At 33.5% G+C, this 19,621-nt stretch overlaps 5 protein-coding genes and 1 non-coding gene across 8 annotated transcripts; 4 read left to right on the forward strand and 2 right to left on the reverse strand.

Annotated features, from left to right (window-relative positions):
* The first annotated feature begins 314 nt into the window (after positions 1-314).
* Positions 315-4,142, forward strand: LOC123907851 (probable arabinosyltransferase ARAD1). The gene is made up of 3 exons (XM_045958247.1): positions 315-1,532; positions 2,346-2,711; positions 3,500-4,142. Exons 1-3 carry the CDS (start codon positions 615-617, stop codon positions 3,674-3,676), a joined length of 1,461 nt encoding a protein of 486 aa, XP_045814203.1. The 5' UTR covers positions 315-614; the 3' UTR covers positions 3,677-4,142.
* A 670-nt stretch (positions 4,143-4,812) lies between these two features.
* Positions 4,813-7,130, reverse strand: LOC123907852 (14 kDa zinc-binding protein). The gene is made up of 6 exons (XM_045958248.1): positions 6,995-7,130; positions 6,829-6,921; positions 5,951-6,037; positions 5,514-5,661; positions 5,201-5,318; positions 4,813-5,101 (listed from the first exon to the last, which is right to left on the reverse strand). The coding sequence occupies exons 1-6, from the start codon at positions 7,024-7,026 to the stop codon at positions 5,034-5,036; spliced, it is 546 nt and encodes a 181-aa protein (XP_045814204.1). The 5' UTR covers positions 7,027-7,130; the 3' UTR covers positions 4,813-5,033.
* A 76-nt stretch (positions 7,131-7,206) lies between these two features.
* On the forward strand, positions 7,207-8,891 carry LOC123907853 (sulfiredoxin, chloroplastic/mitochondrial). 3 transcript variants are annotated; one of them, XM_045958250.1, is made up of 5 exons: positions 7,207-7,318; positions 7,400-7,566; positions 8,212-8,245; positions 8,423-8,516; positions 8,617-8,891. In XM_045958250.1, exons 1-5 carry the CDS (start codon positions 7,246-7,248, stop codon positions 8,630-8,632), a joined length of 384 nt encoding a protein of 127 aa, XP_045814206.1. In that variant the 5' UTR covers positions 7,207-7,245; the 3' UTR covers positions 8,633-8,891. The 3 variants fall into 3 exon arrangements, with proteins under 3 accessions (XP_045814206.1, XP_045814205.1, XP_045814207.1); XM_045958249.1 differs by having other exon boundaries at positions 7,232-7,318; positions 8,212-8,283; XM_045958251.1 differs by lacking the exon at positions 8,212-8,245 and having other exon boundaries at positions 7,232-7,318.
* A 510-nt stretch (positions 8,892-9,401) lies between these two features.
* On the forward strand, positions 9,402-9,474 carry TRNAK-CUU. Its single transcript has one exon. It is a non-coding gene; the product is annotated as a tRNA-Lys (tRNA).
* Positions 9,475-10,331: 857 nt separating this feature from the next.
* LOC123908704 (E3 ubiquitin-protein ligase ATL23-like) lies at positions 10,332-11,324 on the reverse strand. Its single transcript, XM_045959417.1, has one exon. The coding sequence runs from the start codon at positions 10,894-10,896 to the stop codon at positions 10,489-10,491; it is 408 nt and encodes a 135-aa protein (XP_045815373.1). The 5' UTR covers positions 10,897-11,324; the 3' UTR covers positions 10,332-10,488.
* Positions 11,325-16,120: 4,796 nt separating this feature from the next.
* On the forward strand, positions 16,121-19,407 carry LOC123909490 (DNA-directed RNA polymerases II, IV and V subunit 3-like). Its single transcript, XM_045960329.1, has 3 exons — positions 16,121-16,664; positions 17,439-17,676; positions 18,986-19,407. Exons 1-3 carry the CDS (start codon positions 16,213-16,215, stop codon positions 19,256-19,258), a joined length of 963 nt encoding a protein of 320 aa, XP_045816285.1. The 5' UTR covers positions 16,121-16,212; the 3' UTR covers positions 19,259-19,407.
* The last annotated feature ends 214 nt before the right edge of the window (positions 19,408-19,621 follow it).

The following is a 19,621-nucleotide window of genomic DNA, read 5'->3' on the forward strand; positions in this document are numbered from 1 at the left end:
CCCTGACAAACTTATAAGTTATAATATGAGTGAAAATTTATTTATTTGAATAAACTCAAAAATAAGTTAATCCAAACAAACCCTTAATTGTGTATTTTATAGAATTCAATTGTTTATTTTTATAAAAGATAAATGATTAATCAGGAAAAATAAAAGATAAAAAACTAAAGTGTTACAAATAAATAAGATAAAAGATATGCATCGTAATTTTGTATCTCCTCTAGAATTTAAAAATTAATTAGAAAAAATATTGTTTTCTTTTCTGAAAAGGGCAATTAAAAAAGTCTAAATTTGCACCAAAATCTATCCAATTTGATGAATAAAAAATCAATATTCACAGCCGTAAGATTGCAGAAATCAGAAATTCGTGTGTGACATCTCCTCTTTACCGAATTTGCGATCATAGTTCATTCATTCATTCATCATACAATACAATCAAACAAAACAAAAGGAAACAAATTTTTTTCATGAATTGTTAGTTATGCATACCAATATGAATGATAGAAATAGAAATATTAGCAGTTATTATTATTAATTACTCATAAAGCGAGCGGTACATAAACACCAAACATATAGAGAAGAAAAGAAAAGGTTCAGAAAAAGTGTGGCAGGCAATGATGCCTTACGCAAAAACCATGAACGAAGAAACAACACCAACCAAAACCAAAGGCAAAAAACCTAAAACCACTTTTCAAACACTCTTCTCAACAATGACAAGAAAACCAATTCTCAAACGAACCCTAGCAATCATTTTCATTATCTTAGTTCTCTACGCGCTCTTCAACACGTTTTTCCAACCCACCGATTCCACCACCTTCGACTCCGCCACCGCCACCTCTACTTTTCCTTTCAACTCCGCCACCTCCTCCTCCGTCCAACTCGCTGCTGGTGCATCCAAATTCCCTTCTGTTAAGGTTTACCTTTACGATCTTCCTGAAAGGTTCACCTATGGTGTTATTCGTCATCATTCTCTCGCGCGTGGCTCACGCGTCGATGAAAACGATGTTTCGACGGTTAAATATCCCGGTCACCAGCATATGGCGGAGTGGTACCTTTTTTCGGATCTCGCTCGACCGGATTCTGAACGACCGGGTTCGCCTGTGGTTCGGGTTTTAGATCCGGATGAGGCTGATTTGTTTTTCGTTCCGTTTTTTTCGTCGTTGAGTTTGATTGTGAACCCGATCCGGCCTCCTGGATCGGGTCCTGGTCCGGAGAAGAATGCTTATAGCGATGAGGAGACTCAGGAGGCTTTGGTGGTGTGGCTTGAGAAGCAGGAATATTGGAAGAAAAGCAATGGGAGGGATCATGTGATTGTGGCTTCTGATCCGAATGCAATGTATCGGGTTGTGGATCGGGTTAAGAACTGCGTGTTGCTTTTGTCGGATTTTGGACGGTTACGACCTGATCAGGGATCTCTGGTGAAGGATGTGATTGTGCCGTATTCACATCGTATAAAATCATATGAAGGTGATGTTGGTGTTGATAAACGTAACACCTTGTTGTTTTTCATGGGAAATCGATATCGTAAAGAGGTAATGTCATTGTAATGCAATGCGTTTCTATTATTATGTTTTTAATTTTGAAAAATTCTGGTGATGAATTAGGGTTTTGATCATAGCCTGTTGTGTGTTAATTTTGATAATTGAGTGATTCAGGTTGAGTGATCATAGCAACAAAAAAAAAAAACTAATTGTAATTTGATATACACTTGATACTTGATTAATTGTGTTGTAGCTGCAAACTGAAAGAAAGACTATTTATTTAATTTTTAATCTAGCTGTGTGTAATGCTGCAGATCGGTGAGAGGGCACATTTTCTTAACTTTTGAAAATGTCTATTACCCAAGCCAAGAGTGTAGTTGTAGGAAGTTAGTTAAATGACAATGCATCCTTTGCAATTTTAATAGTTTAGGAAGCTATCTAGATATGTTATTTAGGTAGCTTATGGTATCTGTGTAATGTATGTGTCTTTTTCTCCGTAGGCTTTAAAATTTCAACTTTGCTGTCTGTTTGCAAACCTGGATTTTTCCCTTATCCCGTTACTTGACAAGAACTTTGCTTGTGTTGTATCCATTATTTTGCAATTAGATGCACAACTTCATTGTGCATATATATCTTTCCCTTTCCTAATTGTTATCCTTCTTTAAAATAATAGATAGATCAATGGTAAGAGAAAGGGAATCACGGCTATAATTTTTTTAATGTCATCCATACACCTCATCTAGTGGATTGCTCCTTGTATATACTTTAAGCAAAATATTGTTGACCTTGATTCAGACATTTTATTTGTGCACACACACAGCTTTTTGTTATATTGATGGATTTATGTCTTCGCTGGATTTACAGGGAGGGAAAATTCGTGACACACTCTTTCAAATTCTAGAAAAGGAGGATGATGTTATAATAAAACATGGAGCACAATCCAGAGAGAGTCGGCGGGCAGCTTCACTAGGAATGCATACATCAAAGTTTTGCTTACATCCAGCAGGAGATACCCCATCAGCCTGCCGATTGTTTGATGCTATAGTCAGCTTGTGTGTTCCAGTGATTGTCAGCGATAGTATTGAGTTGCCTTTTGAAGATACTATAGACTATAGAAAGATTGCTGTTTTTGTGGAAACTGCTCCTGCTACAAAGCCAGGATATTTGGTGTCAATTTTGAGAGGCATTACCCCGGATAGAGTCTTGGAATATCAGAAAGAACTAAAAGAGGTTAGTAGTACTGCTGGCATAGTTTCCTTCTGTTATAAAATCTGTGGGTGTTTTACTGCTTTGTCTTTTACTCCCCCTATTGCATTTTTCTAATCTCTTGGAAAGTATGACCGCATCAATACATAGTTAGAAGTTAGAACGAGATATTTAATAGAAATTGGTTAACATGGCTACTTAGTGTTTCTTTTTCTCCCTCTTTCTTTTAAGCTGTTTTCCTTTATATACAAGAATTGTTGTATTGATGTGGAGACGGTGTTATATTGTAGTATAAGTCCCTTAATTTTAGAAATTAATCATGTTTCTCATGTGTAATGAGTTTGCTAATTTGCTAGTATGGTGGTAAGTTTGATTAGCATTTGTCTCTTTTGTGTAAAACAAGAATACCTTTTCCTCATCCTCTCCTCCGAGCTTCTAATCCTTTATAACTGCATAGCATAAGCATGTGTTTGATCTTTATGCCAAGTGCGATTGACATTGTCATGATTTTCCCTAATTTTACAATATATTCTTTCCTGTAAGTCGTTAATCATGGTCACCCTTGAATCTTTGTATCTTGGCGTACTTGGGTTCTGTACATTTATGCTTCCTTGTAAAATTATACAAGATTCAACTTACTAGTTCACTTTATCTTGACATTTCTTATAAAATTTTAATTGACTTTTTTGTAGTTTTTTTTAAGAAGCCAAAGAGACTTTTTTTGTAGTTAATGGTTTCTAATTGAAGATACAGTTTTTAAGTCATTTTGGTTCTTTTTAATATTATTATTTATTTAATTTATCTGGCTTCAGGTGAAGCGATACTTTGAATACGAAGAACAAGATGGGACAGTAAATGAGATTTGGCGCCAAGTTTCAAAAAAACTACCATTGATCAAATTGATGATCAACCGCGAGAAAAGGCTGTTTGCAAAGGAAACTGAATGCTCTTGTGTATGTACAAACCAGACTGCCGTTAGAAGCTTATAGCACTCATCTCACAATTGGGGGTTTGGCATCCCACGAATTCTGGCTCAGTTTTGACGGGACATTTTGAGGCGAGGAGAAAATTAAGGATAATGATAGTTGCAAATGTAGTTTCTCTCATATGTCTCACAAGGGTGGCTTGGAGATAATTGTTGACAATCATATGATTTACTCAACTCACTTCCCAATTAAATTCCTGTCACGCATGAGATATGCAAGAAATTATGTGCAACTATCATTATCCACTAGTTACTGCGGGGCTGGCATGAGTGTGATATTTAGATGCTGGACATAGCTTGTTATCTGCCATGTATGTATACCTAATGTATTCTGTCATTGTAGATTCCACTAGCCCCTTTTATAATTACACGTTAGACTAGGCTAAGAAAATATCAATTTGTATCGTGATTGTATTGTACAGAATATAAAAAAAATAAAATAAAATCATAATTATTTCTATTCTTTATAATCATAGTGTGATCTTTCCCGCTTTGTTATGTTGTATCTATGTAAGGGTAGCTCTTTTAACGATTCTCAATTTATTTATTGCATGTCAACCATGATTTTGTTCACTCTGTTGGTAACATGTTGATCATAAGCAGCAGGGGCCAGGGAATGATCTCCTGGTGTTGTTTTTTATATTAAAATCTCAGCAAACAGGAAAGGTAGATAATGTGAAACTTGCTTAGAGAGTATGGAACCTTAGTACATGAAGTGTGTTTGAGATAGTGGTAGTGTTGGAATCCAAATGGTTTGAGTTTGGTGTTGCGTGAATTATACCCCAAGAACCGTACATTTAGCAATTGTTCGCTGAAAGCAATCTTGAACTCAAAAATAGAGATGTAACTATAGGCCTATGAGAAACGAGTAGAGACAGTCCAGGATAGCTCCAATAAAATCTAAGCAAAAAACGTTGGAAACATAAAAAATAGGCATCTGCTACTGCATAACTTTCATCACGACTGTTCAAAATTAATGTAGTTCACTAATCACTTTCACGCCACCGTTTCTATGTAACAGTGCCCACTATTTTTCATTCCGCATAATCCCTTACTTCTATATGAGCATTCTGTCATTCTAATGTAGCTTTGCAGAGACAAGATGAATAATATAACATAACAATAACAGTATCAATGGGATTGCTAATTCACATGATTCAGTTTTTGCTCTTCTCCCTCAGTTTTGCTTAGTTTATAACATAACAGTATCAATGGGATTGCTGTATCAATCATAAACCGAGAAACACAGTACTTATTTTAAAGGATAAGTTTACGTTTTTTCAATAACAAAAAACATTTCACATTTTCCATTCAACTATTTCTAAGCTCTGCAGGAATCAACAAGGATCGACTTTCAACCTTCAACCAGGTGGCCAATTCATCTGTCTCCCACCTAGGACATGCAAGTGCAGATGATACACACTTTGGCCTAATCAGAATAAGAAAAATGAGATTAGTGGGATAGAGCAAATAAGGTACCATACCATTATTAGCAAGGACAAAAGTTTCGAGAAGAAAAAGAACCTACAGGCACTGGCACCACTGTTGATGACAACACGAAATCCATCAGATATGCCTTCTTTCTCAGCTACTATTTTTGCGGCGTAGAGAAGCTGACCAAGTATCTCCCCATGTCTAGCATCAGCCTACAAATGCAGATTTTATTTTTGTACATCAGATCAAAATGCTCCCCGCTATTATTATGTAAAGAAAAAAAAATCTCACAATCAGCTAGAAAGTGGAGAATAATGATCTTTACACCCTTTTTACCATAATTGGTGTGTACATATAAAAACTAAAAGCCTTGAGTTAATGTCGTATAAAACAAAGTGATTAGTGACCTTCCCAAGTTCTGTTAATCCATCTCTGAATTTTGGAATGACCAGAACATGAACTGGAGCCTGTGGACTTATGTCCCGAAAGGCGAGGACTTTTTCATCTTCATATACAATGCTAGAAGGGATTTCCTTGTTTATGATCTTGTCGAATCTGCATAGAGATAAAAAAGGGCACTTCAGGTCCTCGACATTGGCTGAATGTTCTGGAAATTTCTACCTGACAAGTAGATTGGTTCTCTTTTACTTTGTATTTAATTTAATACCGACATCTTAATTCTATCAATAACATAAGAGAAGTAGACCCTGCGTTTAATTTTTAAATCTTTCAATGTTCTTTGATTTTGAATTGTCTGTGAAGTTTGTTAGTGATAATGAATTTCAAAGATACAAACATATTTCAGAAAGATAAGCATTCAGCAGTGAGTTTAATGTTTTGATACATTGTTGGTGCTCCACTGTCAGCATTAACAGCAGCTGCTTTGGCCGCAGCTTGTTCATTGTTTGCAGCACTGGTACTAAAAGGCGACCTGAAACGAGTAAGCAAAATGCCAACAGATATCAATTCACAATAAGCCAATAAAACTACTCCAAACAAGAGGAAGATAAAAAGATTATAATGGCAAACAAACTGCATACAACTTCAAAACAGATTCTGGTCGTCAACAAGCTCTACCAATAAATAGTGTTGAATGGCAATAAACATGTATATTTGCTGCTACACCTAACATTGCAGACATTCTCATAAGTCAAAAGATACTTTCTAAGGTATCCAAGCACATTTTTGGTAATAGCCAGTAATATATATTCCCAATCAACATGACAATATCACATGGTCAATGAGGTGTTTGAACTCAAACGATTAATGAATTTCAATTAATCATTCATAGAGCCTGAGTTCGAATCCTGACTAAAACAATCATTGGTTATCAAACTCTGGATTATCAATGCCCCTCCCCCCCCCCCCCCCCCCGGGAACCAGAGGGTTAAGACCATAAATAATCAACAATATGCGGTTGAACAATGTTTTGGAAATAGCATTACAGTTCTAGTTTATTTCTCTCATTTTTTTCAAAAGCTCCCTCACATAAAACAAGTATACCTGAGTTTGATTCCTAGTGGGAACAATTTTTTGCCAGACTTTACTTAAATCGCGACTAAACTCTTGATTAAAACGGATCCCCTTTCCCTGAAATTCCCAACTTTTATTGTTTTTTGCACTGCCCATCTCATTAAGAACATAACTTTGACCTTACAAAACACAGATTATTCAAAACAAAAACAAAAACAAACAAACAAACAAACAAACAAACAGTATTACCTGCGACATTGAATAGGAAGAACAGAGTTGGAGAAACTGAAGTTGTTCGCTTTAACAACAAAAGCTCTTGTTGACACCAATTGCGAGTAGTTCCTGTCAATCATTCAAGACAAGATTCAATATTTCACAATTCACACAACACAATAAATATGAGTGAATTGTGTACCTAAGAAGAGAGAAAGGAACAGTGGCTGCCATGGTTGTAAAGTCAGATTAATTAATTAATTAATTACTTCAATTTTTCTCTGGAAAATATTCACCCTTTTGTAGAGATAATTCAGTGTGCACGATCCTTCCTAAACCGCTTGTAAAAAACGAATCTTGGCCGTTGAAAATGGTGGGCCATGCTTATGATGTGATCCACATTCTCAATATAAACAAAATATTAAAAAAATCTTGCAGAGAAGAAGAAAAAAAATGGCAAATTTTGTTCTGCAGGTTCCAATTACTTTGAGAAGTTTCACTGTGTCTGCTTCATCCAACCCAAATGGTGCATCACTCTTTCTTTTTCTTTCTGTTGATTAAAAATTGTATCTTTTTTATAATTTAAATTAATAATTTTATAATATAGGGGCTGCTCTTTCTGGTGGTTCTGGAAGCAATTCTGGTGTGGGTCCAGTGATATTGGAACTTCCTTTAGATAAGATAAGAAGGCCTCTGATGAGAACTAGATCAAATGATCCAATCAAAGTTCAAGAACTCATGGATAGTATTAGTCAAATTGGTCTTCAAGTGCCTGTAATTACTTACTTACTCTCTTTTGCAAATTTATGTTCAAAATCTATCTATGCTTTTTGGGTTTATATATTTCTGTCCTTAAAATCTATGTGTGGCATGCAGAGATATAACTTTTTCTTATAGTTTATAAAGATGCAGTAAAAAATAACTGAAACAATTTTTATCAAGTTGAACCGGATTGAACCAAGTCCGACTCAGCTCGACTCATTTCTAAACATAAACTTAGCTTAGGATATTGGATATATGTATTTGTTTTCCTACCATTTTCTTTTATATTAACCTTTGTAGCTGAGGGTTGGCTGACATGATTAAGAATGAAACACTTAGATGTCAATTCTTACATTTTATTCGATGGATTGCTCTTTTATGTTGATGATTTGATAGCTTGGTTTCAATATTATAATGTTTCTACTATAGAAGACCTTTACCAGATTATGGCTTTTATAAGAAAATAAAAATACCATCAGAAAGATAGCACATTGTAACTTTGCAATATAGAATAAGAAATCAAAACTGACTTATCCTATGATTTGCTTGCATTTTGTGTTAGGAAAACTTACAATTCCTTCTCTTGTTAAAATAAATTTCTCATCCATCAAAACATCTTGCTCAGCTGCTAATTCAAGCTCCTTTTAAGTGATGCAGATTGATGTGCTAGAGGTTGATGGAAACTATTATGGTATGCATTTTTATGAATTGTGTGAGGCGTCGTATATGGTATAATAAGCTCATGCTTAATCCATATTAACAATTAAAACAGAAATTTGTAGGACTTGAAAGTTCTACCATTGAAGGACTATCTTATTTCCAAAATCCACACTTACAGTGCAATCTCAACATCTTTGGTGATTTGTAGGTTTCTCTGGTTGTCACCGGTATGAGGCTCACCAACGACTTGGACTCCCCACCATACGCTGCAAAATACGGCGTGGTACAAAAGAGACTCTAAGGTTTGTTAATATCTTTTGGCTAACTATAAATGAAAGCATTGGCGATCAATTGGATTCAATGTCTCGGTTGGCTGATTGGTTTTTTGTTCTAATCATGTAGGCATCATATGCGCTAAAATATATGATCGTTTTATCATTCAGAGTAATGACAGGAGTCTTTTGCACTTGCTTCTCAAAGCATATAGTGATTTCAGTTTTATCATATTGTGGATCATATATTGTGTGTGTATGTATATATATGAAGATGCTTTTTTTTTTAAGAAGAAGATATATATGAAGATGCTGATGCACATGTTTCTTGTTACTAACCAAGAGTAGTGCATTGTTAGTACTGAAGAAAATATTATCAATAGAAGTTTATTTGTTGGTTCAAAATTTTACTAAACCAAAATATGCTTTTAGGTAAATTTGATGTTGCAAAACAATATTTTTTTTGTTATCATTCTATGTGATTTTTTCCTTCATTTCACTATATTGATAACTTGTGGCCAGTCCATACTATGACTTGACCAAATTTATATGGAACTTATGAGAAATTTTGAGAGGGGCAATGGAACAAACACGGTACACACCAGTGTTAACTTGTTTAAAGCGGGTCGGGTCATGTTGTTTTGGTCAGCTCCGCTATTAATCCGTCTAAAGCGAGGCGGATTAACTTAGACAGTGGATGTGTCAACACCAGATATTACTAACGCCATTGTAAACAATAATATTACTGGAGTCTATTCTCAAAGATAGTAGTATCATGGACATTGTGTCATAACTTAACTTTCTTGTTGAAAGAAAATTAGCTAAGTTACACTTATATTATGGAGGACTCAACAAATTATTATGTGTTGTAATCGATATTATCAATAATATGAATATGAATTTAATTAACAATTAGCCCGTCTAGCTCAGTTGGTAGAGCGCAAGGCTCTTAACCTTGTGGTCGTGGGTTCGAGCCCCACGGTGGGCGTTTCATTTTTTTATTTTTTTATTTTTTTAGATTTGCAAAAGAAAAAATAGCAATGAGTCTTATTTGCCTCTTTTTGGCTTATAGATGAAATGACAAGTTATTGAAAATTCACACACACAAAGTGGAGTCACTCGAATCCCGATCATAATGTCCGACACTAACAATTTCGGCATTTTTGAGTTTGACGAATCACATCTCAAAGGCTATTATTGAGATAGAGATATTAGAGAGATTGCACAAGAGGAATTGGAAACAAATTAATGTGAAAATCGTAATATGTTGTATATAGTAAAATTATTGGAGAGAAAGAGAGATAAAATTAAATTGTTTGAAAATCAAGAGCATTTATCCTGAAAATCAAGAGCATTATTATCGTGTGATATTTTTAGGGAATAGAATCATAGCTTTTAGATTAAATAGAATTGACCGTTTAGATTTGACGTCAAAATAAATTTGACACCATGGTGTCATTTAATCCTAACTCATAATGGGTATAATATAATAAAGCTTTTTAAGCAAATGTGTGCCTAAAAAGCAATTCATAATGTGAAACTTGATAAGTCAATACAATACTGCATTTTTAAGCCTAATTTTAAAACTAAGTATTATGTTTCTTAAAAAATATAAGTATTGGGGGTTTGACATTAAATGTTACACTTCTCAACAATGTTTTAATCGATATAAATTTTATAAAATTCATCGTAGATTATTTGTGTAAAATTTTAGACAAAACCAAAACTTTAGACACATAAAGTTAACGACATATAAAAAAAAGACATAAACCGTTAATTTTGATGTATTTCAATAATAATAATAATAATAACAATTACAAAAATCAAAAGTAAAAATATCCACGAAAAAATTAAAAGAAAAGAAAAAAAAAAAAAGAAGGTGCAACGATGCGTTTAAGCTTCAGAAAAAGCTTTGTTCTTGTTCATCACTGTTAGAGTTTTTTTTTTATCAGATTCTCACAATTCGTCCTCAATTTAAACCTATATGAATCTTGATTGTTTTTTAGCAGGGACTTTCAGAATTGAGAATCTGAGGGTCAAGTTTGGATCTACAGAGAGGACAAAGAGGGTGTTTAGATAGCCACGTGTCAGCACATTGGACATGAAAAGCGTGATTACAGCCTGGAACCAGACGAGCCGGCTGTTCAATATCGATTTCGTCGAGACAAACGGCGCATTCAGTGGGCGCAACCAATTCTTTACCTGTTATTTTAGGTATCTTTTCAAGATCTAAAGGGGAGAGACCCTTATCAGTGACCGGCTTAATCGGCGGTGTACCATCAGAACCACCACCACCACGGTTGTTATAATTAGGAGTGGTGGTGTACCATAGAAGGCACATGTAGACGATGAAAATTGAACTCATTCCTAAACAAGGAAGAAAAAGCGCAAAAAGAACTGAATCAAGCATCTTTGGTGATGATGAAAATTGCACCTTCCCTTCGGAAATTTGCGTTAGAGAGAGAGAGAGGGGGGATTAATGTGGTGCAGGTGGTTGGTGAAGGAGTGGCATAAGGTGTGCGTGAAGGAGGTAGCAATAGGTCATGATATTTTGTTTTGTGTGAGTTGAATTGGGAGAAGGATATAGTAGGTATTTATATGAAAGTGTTTGATGAAGAGTTTTATGGTTGTTTATGGGAAATATCTGAGTAATTGAATTTTGTTTTTTTGAAATTAATTGTTTGAGTTTGAGCTGAGTAGGACTCATTTATTGCTCAGCAATTTCACTTTCACAGCTGTGATGATTCAACATAGTAAATCAAATACAACTATATTTTCTGGTTTTACATATTGTTTTGTGATTTTCATGAAACAACGGTTTATCTAGCTATCAGCCTATCACCATACCCTCCTTACTTTCATCACCATCGCTTTCTGTGTTCAAACTTGAATGAAAGGTTGAAGCTTTTGCGGATCTGAAAATGGTGGAAAGTTAAAAGTTTTTCATTTGACTTAATTGCCCTTCCTTTTTAAGAATAGAATGACAAAATTATCCTTAGTTGTCAAATGAGTTGTTTAATGTTGTTGTTGAAATAACATTTTTGAATAAAAATATATATAGTTCCTTTTAAGAATCAACGTCCATTGTTCACATAATCTACTTTAATATATAAGATGTTCAATTTCTTTCAATAAAATTTAAGAAATAGTGGTCACAATTGATAGTTAACATGTGAAGTAACAACTAACACTTCAAAAAGTGGGTTTATTTTGCTTTTGCATAAATAATAAAAACACTTCCTTTTGATTACTATAATAATTTTCATAATACTTTTTTCTTGTTTAATAATTATTATTGCGGAAACTATCTATGAACATGAAGATTATATCATCTAAAAAATCATTATTTAGTGGAATTATATCCCAACTGCATTACTCTATATACTATCTCTGTCCTTAATTATAAGACTCTGTTTGATAAAAATATACTATTCATTTACCTTGTTTTGATCGTATTTTTTTAATAATATATAAATGTAAATATTAGCATATAAGATCTTATTCAATTTGTTTTGATAAGTATTTTCAAAATATTGAATTTTTATAATTTTTACTAATAGACAATTAATGATATTAGTGATCAAAATTGTGCATTGGCGTACGTGCAATGGTCAAACAGGATTTTATAATTAGAGACGTAGGTAGTATATAATTTTTTAAATTAGTTTATCCAATAAACATGTTTTGAAAATAGTTAATAAAACAAAAATGGTTTGCTTTTTTTTTTATTGAGAAAACTTTGCAGCACATTTACTTATATAGGTTCATAACCTGTCTAAAACGTGAGTTAACCGAATATAGGTGTGAAATTCATGAATGTGTGAAATTCATTTATTTTTTTTGTAGTAATACTTTAAAATCAAACCGAATCGATTGATTTAATTGTTGAATTAGTAATTGTCAGTTACCTTTCGGCTTGACTCTTCATGCACGAGAAGAAGATATATTTAGGAAAAAGAGAAGAAACTATTTGCATGAAGAAACTATTGTCAGTTACCACCAAACACTTTCACCCCATCATTCTCCTCACATGCATGAATCATCATCATCCATCGATAATTAGAGACTAAGGACAAAGAGAAAGATTTGAAGAAAAGAAAAGGAGAGAAAATGAAGCTTAGGGTTCCTTCCATAAAGAGCATATAGCATATAATTTAGCATTGAAGGATTCATGTGACACCTTAAACTCCAAAATATAATATTTACTATTTGTAATAATATGGTTCTTGATGGATAAAACTCCAAAATATAATATTTACTATTTGTAATAATATGGTTCTTGATGGATAAAAATACGAGTTTTCAAAAACCTTTCGCGAAGGTAAAGGATATCACATAACATGCACATAACATTCAACCAATTGTTTGAAAACCTATAATAATAACAGTAAGACTCGATTGTCCCTAAGACCTAACTCCATTGAAAATTATAATATTGTTAGACTGATCATCTTCACTCGTTAGACAATTAATGATATTAGTGATCAAAATTGTGCATTGACGTACATGCAATAGTCAAGCAGGATTTTATAATTAGAGACGTAGGTAGTATATAATTTTTTAAATTAGTTTATCCAATAAACATGTTTTGAAAATAGTTATCATCAATTAGTTTGATCATTAACTTGTTTAAAGCAGGTCGGGTCAGGTTGTTTTGGTCATTTCCGCCATATGAACCGTTGGATGTGAGATGTTATCATGTACTGTCAGTACTATATACATTTTTCTCTCTCTCTCTCTCTATATATATATATATCTTTCCATCGTCTTTCATTTCTCTGCATCACCAATTTCTTTCATCTTACAAAACTCAAATCACTTTATAATTTGTTATTCTTTATGAAATTCAATTTTACATTTACTATGCAAATAACACTAATAATTGATGTGTTTTCCATCAAACACACATTGAATAGTTTTTTTTTGTTACAAGAAAGAAAAAACTTAATAGTTTATATATATATATATAAACCCTTGCACGTGATATAGTAAATTATATTATATTTTTTATTATTGAGATTATTGTAAATTCTTAAAAATGAAATGTAGTAAACAAAAAATTGAGACTGGTTATTATTTTGAATTATAGAAAAGAAATGTTACAATAACTATCAGTAAAATAAAATTTAATATTTAATAAAACAAAAATGGTTTGCTCTTTTATGAAATAATTAAATACGTATATAATAGTATATATACTTTGAAGCACTTTTTTTTTATTGAGAAAACTTTGCAGCACATTTACTTATATAGGTTCATAACCTGTCTAAAACGTGAGTTAACCGAATATAGGTGTGAAATTCATGAATGTGTGAAATTCATTTTTTTTTTTTGTAGTAATACTTTAAAATCAAACCGAATCGATTGATTTAATTGTTGAATTAGTAATTGTCAGTTACCTTTCGGCTTGACTCTTCATGCAAGAGAAGAAGATATATTTAGGAAAAAGAGAAGAAACTATTTGCATGAAGAAACTATTGTCAGTTACCACCAAACACTTTCACCCCATCATTCTCCTCACATGCATGAACCATCACCATCCATCGATAATTAGAGACTAAGGACAAAGAGAAAGATTCGAAGAAAAGAAAAGGAGAGAAAATGAAGCTTAGGGTTCCTTCCATAAAGAGCATATAGCATATAATTTAGCATTGAAGGATTCGTGTGACACCTTAAACTCCAAAATATAATATTTACTATTTGTAATAATATGGTTCTTGATGGATAAAACTCCAAAATATAATATTTACTATTGGTAATAATATGGTTCTTGATGGATAAAAATACGAGTTTTCAAAAACCTTTCGCGAAGGTAAAAGATATCACATAACATGCACATAACATTCAACCAATTGTTTGAAAACCTATAATAATAACAGTAAGACTCGATTGTCCCTAAGGCCTAACTCCATTGAAAATTATAATATTGTTAGACTGATCATCTTCACTCGTTAGACAATTAATGATATTAGTGATCAAAATTGTGCATTGGCGTACATGCAATAGTCAAACAAGATTTTATAATTAGAGACGTAGGTAGTATATAATTTTTTAAATTAGTTTATCCAATAAACATGTTTTGAAAATAGTTATCATCAATTAGTTTGATTCAGGCGAAGCTTTTGGTTCAGGCGAAGCTTATCTTTCTCGGAGGCAATGCTTCTTCCATAGACCTATAAAGAACATAGTTTACAAAACTAAAAACGCAGAAACAAACTCAATTTTTATTTTTTCTTAAGCTACAAACGAATCAACCATAAAGGTTTTCACCAAAAAAGTAAAGATGTTAGTGTAGTATCCCAAAAAAAAAAAAAGAGCACAGAAAATTGTAATGCACCTAAATCTGAACAAAATGACTCATTTTGTACATAAGATTTCAATATTGATAGTTCTAAATTATTATCGTCCTTAAACTATCATCTGTATAATTTTATTTCCCACCCAAAACGATTGTTGGTATTCAGTACTTACGTTTTAACATGGATTTAGTACTTACGATTGTTGGTATTCAGTTCATTACACCATGAACCTGTCAGAGTTACCCACTGGCAAGCCATCTCCGCCTTTATCAAACAAAGACTCAAACCTTCCATTACCACTTGCCTCCGAGAAAGATAAGCTTTGCCTGACATAAACCAAACACTTCATTTCCTATTTTTTTAAAAATAAAATTACAAGTGACAAAACAAAGCTGATGTGGTAGCGTGACTTAACACATCAACATTGACTTGGTCAAAATTGACATTTTGCAAAATGGGCTAAACATAGGGGTCAAAAATGCTATTTTGAAACATATGGGGCCAAAATCACAACTTTTTAAAACTTAAGGGGGCAAAAATGCAATTTAGCCAAAAAGATATCTCAAAAACACAATTTTATGGCTTCTTAATCCATTGTCAGACAAATGAACATTTTCCCAAACTAACCACTTAATCGACGTATTAATAAGAAATGTGATGTGATATGAATTTTAAAAAATCATTGGATTTGGTTTCACTTAACTAGGTTGTGTTGGACCAATTTTGTTGTTTTCTTATGTATCGACTAGGGCTAGGGTTGAACTCTATTTTGCCTACTAATCTCTCATGCGTTCGAGTTGACCTAGTTCAATTACCGATAAACTCAATACACTCTTCTGAATAGACTCATTAAAAATTATTGTAACTCCTTTAATACCGACCACAAAAACTAAAAATCCAAAGTAACATGTCACTTCTTTAATCCCAATAAATTTATGGGTGATGCTAACTGGTGTCCCCGCGGCACTGTTTAAGAAAATAAAAAAAAAGAAAGTTTTTAATAGAAAATATTTTTTTGTATATTTTTGAAGAGTTGACTGCACAAGTTCCAATACCAAATTACTATTTTTACTTACTTAATCAGTGTCCCGAAGCACTGTTTAGCATTTTCCTAAATTTATTATATAATCTCTATGGAGAATTTTTTTAGGATAAACATATTTACTATATTTTCAAACTACAACACAATTTAATTGTTTTATTATAAAAAAAAAATTATTTTTGTTTTAGAAGAAAAAAAGTGGAAACTTGAATTTTGAGGTGTCCTAGTAGAAAAACATAAATGAAATGACATTGTTATCCCTACAAATAGGGACTATAAAGAGGTAACATTTTACATTTCGGGGGTTTGAGAAGGGTTTTAACTTTTAAGAACCTTTTTGTTCATCTTTCTTCTCTGAGCTCGTTGGGGTTTCTAACAAACAACAATGGAAGGTGCATCCTACGCACGCATGCCAAGGGTCAAAATCCGTGAGCTCAAAGACGATTACATGAAATTCGAGCTTCGCGACACTGATGCTAGTGTAGCCAACGCGCTCCGGCGCGTGATGATTTCAGAAGTTCCAACCGTCGCCATTGACCTAGTTGAAATCGAGGTTAACTCTTCCGTTCTGAACGACGAGTTCATTGCTCATAGACTCGGTCTAATTCCACTCACAAGTGAACGTGCTATGGGCATGCGTTTCTCACGTGACTGTGATGCTTGTGATGGTGATGGACAATGTGAGTATTGTTCTGTTGAGTTTCATCTTAGGGTTAAGTGTATGACTGATTCTACACTTGATGTTACTAGTAAGGATCTTTATAGCTCTGATCATACTGTTGTTCCTGTTGATTTCTCTGCTGCTGATTCTTCTTCTGTTGAAACTTCTGATGGCAGGTTCGGTTCATAATTTCTTTTTTCCTTTTAAACCCTAGTGATAAAAATTACTTTTTTATAATGGGTTTTCTTCAATTTTAACTGGGTATTTGTCGTTTTGTTTTTCTTTTTCTTTGTTGAAAAAATGTGACTGTATGCATGGATTTTGTTCTGGGGCAAAAAAAATTGACTACAGTTTTGTTTTAGGCCCTTTGGATAAATTGCTTAAGTTTAGACACTGATGGCAGGTTCGGTTCCTAGTTTATTTTTTCCTTTTAAACCCTAATGAGAACAATACTTTTTTATGATGGGTTTTCTTCAATTTCAACTGGGTATTTGTCATTTTTATTTTCTTTTCTTTCAAATGGGTTTTCTTTGTTTTCAAATGTGACTGTATGTATGGATTTTGTTGTGGGGAAAAATAAATGGCTTATTTAAACCCTTGCAGCATAAGTGTGTGTTTATATTTCTATAACAAAAATAAAATAAAGTCAAATTGTTTCCAATCAAGCTAGCTATCTTGGAGAGCTTATGGGGTTGAGCTGAAAACAACTTATGATGGACATGTCATAAGCTGTTTCGATAAGCTTGCCGCAAGATTCTCACAAGTGCTTATGTATGTTGATAAGCTCAAATAAGCCAATCCAATGGACCCTTAATCTCGTTTTGATGGGTTATTTTTTCCTGGTTTCAATATCCAGTTGTTAAGTATTTTGATGTTTTTAGTGATGCTGAAAGTTTTAGGTTTAATTGGAGGATATGTGTGATTTCAGTTTTTGTTTGTGTTCAATGTAGGGGGATTATAATTGTGAAGTTGAGGAAAGGTCAGGAGCTGAGGCTGAGAGCAATTGCTAGGAAGGGGATTGGTAAGGATCATGCCAAATGGTCTCCAGCAGCAACTGTCACTTTCATGTATGAACCAGAAATTCACATCAATGAGGATTTGATGGAATCTTTGTCACTGGAGGAGAAAAAAGAGTGGATTGACAGCAGTCCAACCCGTGTTTTTGACATTGATCCTGTCACACAGCAGGTTTGCTTGTTCTCATTTGTTTTCTTATGATTTTGGTTATGCACATTTCACTGATTTCATCAGTAATGCTGGCATTACTGTTACCTGATGCATATGTTCTTTGATTTTTTAATGTTGCAAAATATTTTCCTGTCTGTCTTCTCGGTTTTGGGCTTAAATGGTTGTTCGATCATTGATGCATGTATTTCTGTTTGAAACTATCTGAACACGTGCAAAATGTTTATTAATTCTTAGCAAATTTGTGATTATGTTTGCTAGTCATGATCATCATTATGTGATAAACTTAATCGTTTTGAGTTGAAGTAGAGTGGAAAGTGCAATTAGAGGTACTTGTCCTCCTTCTTTGTTCAATGATGGGCATTAGTGATTTGCTGTTTTAATAATGTTTCTTTTGAGCAAATTAACCTTTACTTTCTGATTATTTTCACATCACACTGTCATTCTAGAAGGTGCTGATATAATAGTTATCTATGCCAAATAGAAGCATTGAGCTGGTAGGCTAATAAACGTTACAGCGGGGTAGTGGGGATGATCATTATACCGAAGATTATAGATTCATCATAAATAATAAACTTCCTTTTTTTTTTTTTTTTATCATAAATAATAAACTATATCTGTGTTGTGTGTCGGAACTAATGAATACCAAAAAGTAGAGTTGGAAAAATAAAAAGTGAGCCCTCTCCCCAAACCATTAGTGGCACAAATAACTGTCAGTACTGACGATTTTGAGTGCAAACGGTAGTATGACAGGTGAGTTAAAAATCATTCCATGGCCATATTTTGGTAGTGACCACCAGCCACAATGTGCCACAACACTTGTAGTGCCCGATCAATAATTGTTTGATCTTAGGAGAGACATAATTTAAGATAACAAATATGAGGGATTTATGGTAAGTGGAAAAGGCAAAAACAGTGCTAGAACGAATGTGAGGGATTTTACTATACTTGGCATGCCCCGAGCTACCAATTTTCATAACAATTATTAGGCTTTAAAGGAAGTTACAATTAATATGATATTAGTATCCGGATTTAAAATCCTGCTTGTGATGGCTGTTTACCATGTCTAGTACTCATTCTCATTGTCGGCAGAAGAACTCATTTCTGCTGAAGCAAGGCTTCTAAAGAGTTCTTGAAATTGATATCTGAATCAATGCTTTATGTAGTGTTTGTTTAAGGAAGTTACAATTAATATGATACTCTGCTTGATTTGTTGTTAATATGAATCCTTCCTTGATGTACTGTTCCTTAAAAAAATGCATTGTGGCTTGATTGAGGTAATTTATGGTACTGAATTTTTTGTGCTGATTAGGTACTGGTGGTTGACCCTGAGGCATACAGTTATGATGATGAGGTGATTAAGAAAGCGGAAGCCATGGGAAAGCCTGGGCTTGTTGAAATCAATGCAAAGCAAGATAGCTTCATATTCACAGTGGAATCTACTGGAGCAGTTAAGGCTTCTCAACTGTTGCAGAATGCCATTGAAATTCTGAAGCAGAAGCTGGATGCTGTGAGGCTATCTGAAGATACAGTGGAGGCTGATGATCAGTTTGGTGAGCTAGGTGCACATATGCGAGGAGGATGATTTACAAGGCTTTCAGACATGTTTCCCTCTGAACTTGTTTGTTGCATGCCGTTTTTAACTCAACAGCTGCAAAACTTTGAACTAAATATGCTGCTGCTAATTTACTATTAGTACCCTTGGTGATAAATTCGCTTGGCTTGCATTACAAACTTACAGTGATTTGCAGTTTTAGTATAGCCGATTATATGCTCACACTCACATGAATGGGATTAAGTGATTTATTATAGTCAGCGAAAGAACATAGGAATTTTTTTATTTGTTTTAACGAAAGGAATCAGTTTTATTAAACCCAACCCAGTCATTGATTTATATGTTAGTAAAGTCACTTGTTGAATCATATTTACATTATACACTCGACCTAAA

The sequence above is a fragment of the Trifolium pratense genome, linkage group LG2 (assembly GCF_020283565.1).
Source record: "Trifolium pratense cultivar HEN17-A07 linkage group LG2, ARS_RC_1.1, whole genome shotgun sequence".
Taxonomy (NCBI): domain Eukaryota; kingdom Viridiplantae; phylum Streptophyta; class Magnoliopsida; order Fabales; family Fabaceae; genus Trifolium; species Trifolium pratense.

Bases quoted from the DNA above. Each gene is read 5' to 3' on its own strand.
- LOC123908704 (XM_045959417.1), bottom strand. From the start codon at position 10,896: ATGCTTGATTCAGTTCTTTTTGCGCTTTTTCTTCCTTGTTTAGGAATG.
- LOC123907853 (XM_045958249.1), top strand. From the start codon at position 7,246: ATGGCAAATTTTGTTCTGCAGGTTCCAATTACTTTGAGAAGTTTCACT. The intron at 7,319-7,399 runs GTGCATCACTCT...TTTATAATATAG, and splicing joins TGCTTCATCCAACCCAAATG to GGGCTGCTCTTTCTGGTGGT. The intron at 7,567-8,211 runs GTAATTACTTAC...TAAGTGATGCAG, and splicing joins AAATTGGTCTTCAAGTGCCT to ATTGATGTGCTAGAGGTTGA.
- LOC123907851 (XM_045958247.1), top strand. From the start codon at position 615: ATGATGCCTTACGCAAAAACCATGAACGAAGAAACAACACCAACCAAA. The intron at 1,533-2,345 runs GTAATGTCATTG...CTGGATTTACAG, and splicing joins GAAATCGATATCGTAAAGAG to GGAGGGAAAATTCGTGACAC. The intron at 2,712-3,499 runs GTTAGTAGTACT...ATCTGGCTTCAG, and splicing joins ATCAGAAAGAACTAAAAGAG to GTGAAGCGATACTTTGAATA.
- LOC123907852 (XM_045958248.1), bottom strand. From the start codon at position 7,026: ATGGCAGCCACTGTTCCTTTCTCTCTTCTTAG. The intron at 5,662-5,950 runs GTATCAAAACAT...ATCTCTATGCAG, and splicing joins GACAGTGGAGCACCAACAAT to ATTCGACAAGATCATAAACA. The intron at 5,102-5,200 runs GTAGGTTCTTTT...TATTCTGATTAG, and splicing joins CAACAGTGGTGCCAGTGCCT to GCCAAAGTGTGTATCATCTG.
- LOC123909490 (XM_045960329.1), top strand. From the start codon at position 16,213: ATGGAAGGTGCATCCTACGCACGCATGCCAAGGGTCAAAATCCGTGAG. The intron at 16,665-17,438 runs GTTCGGTTCATA...TGTTCAATGTAG, and splicing joins GTTGAAACTTCTGATGGCAG to GGGGATTATAATTGTGAAGT. The intron at 17,677-18,985 runs GTTTGCTTGTTC...TGTGCTGATTAG, and splicing joins TTGATCCTGTCACACAGCAG to GTACTGGTGGTTGACCCTGA.